The 1,279-nt window shown below is 36.2% G+C and overlaps 1 protein-coding gene and 1 long non-coding RNA gene across 3 annotated transcripts in view; one reads left to right on the top strand and one right to left on the bottom strand.

The window, feature by feature from the left end:
* LOC128250913 (uncharacterized) overlaps positions 1-1,279 on the bottom strand; it is a 154,408-nt gene that overhangs the window by 132,682 nt on the left and 20,447 nt on the right. The gene's annotated exons all lie outside the window — the stretch shown is intronic.
* LOC128250912 (forkhead box protein J3-like) overlaps positions 1-1,279 on the top strand; it is a 70,513-nt gene that overhangs the window by 63,571 nt on the left and 5,663 nt on the right. For both annotated transcript variants that reach the window (XM_052977021.1, XM_052977020.1), the window contains one exon: positions 338-447. In XM_052977021.1, the coding sequence (XP_052832981.1) occupies positions 338-447 (110 nt within the window). The remainder of the gene's footprint in view (positions 1-337; positions 448-1,279) is intronic.

The following is a 1,279-nucleotide window of genomic DNA, read 5'->3' as shown; positions in this document are numbered from 1 at the left end:
TATATATATATATATATATATATACCCATATATATATATATATATATATGGGTACAGGACATCACAAGCAACATGATGTGAAAACAAATGAGTTGAATATACTAACACCAAGAGAAATAAATGGAACACAGGACAAGTAACATAAAGAACAACCCTTCATCAAGGTACAACAAAGCATGTTTCAATATATATAACAAGAATATTGCAAACCAAATACAAAATGAAATAATTCTGACGTTTTTCCTTGTATTTTTCTCCTCCTTTGTGTTATCTTATTTATTTCTGGCTTTGCTAATCTCATTTTCTACCTCCACCTTCTTTTTCTATGTCTTTTCAGGTAGTCCTAACTCGTACTGTGACACAAACCAAACAGCTATGGTAGATCCTCTCATGAATAACCAGTCATGTCTAGCAATACCTACTGATAGGAACAATATGAACCACCAGGTAAGGGCTTTTTTCTTTTTTACAAAAAAAGAAAAAAGATTGAATTCATAACTGTTATTTTCAACTTGTTTCATTCATTGGATTGTGGCCATGCTGGGGCAATTATTCAAGAATTTACCTCAGACTTATTTGTCTTAAGTGTTTTAAGCCTGGTTATTGATTCTGTCTGCCTCTTTTGCTGAACTGTACATTATGGAGATGTAAACATATGAACACTGGTCGTTAAGCGCAGTGGAGAAGTCATACACACATGCCCACACACACTCTTGCACATGCACTCACACACACACTCACTCACTCGCATACACACATACTCACTTGCATACACACGCACTCACACACCCATATAATACTCACTCACATACACACCCATATAATACACACACACACTCGCTCGCACACGCTCTTTCACACACACACACTCACTCTTTCTCTCTCACTCTCAGAGGGTGCCACGAAAAGCCTGGTTGGAGGCCCAACCTTCCAAGTTCTTTTACAAGACTTAGAAAAACTGGAGGACCGATGCAATATGTGTGTCAATCGGAGAGGGGAATATGTAGAATAGAATTATAATTCACAGATCCTCCTGTATTTCCTTCTACCTAAAGCCAGGAACATTTCAGGACCCCACCCCTTATACTTTTGACTGTAGTGTTTACTTACTCAAGGCTGAAATCGCCCTTAACAACAACTTATGACAAACTAAAAACCTTCAATAAAAATATCATGTTAATTTATGTTTTAAACAGCAGCTTAATAATGACAAAATTATTTTACTATATTATTTATTTATTTACGGCCTCAAACATCTCATACCTTCGCGCTTTAGTCT

The sequence above is a fragment of the Octopus bimaculoides genome, chromosome 26 (genome assembly GCF_001194135.2).
Source record: "Octopus bimaculoides isolate UCB-OBI-ISO-001 chromosome 26, ASM119413v2, whole genome shotgun sequence".
NCBI classification, from domain to species: Eukaryota; Metazoa; Mollusca; class Cephalopoda; order Octopoda; family Octopodidae; genus Octopus; species Octopus bimaculoides.
This window is presented reverse-complemented; position numbering and strand designations above follow the sequence as displayed.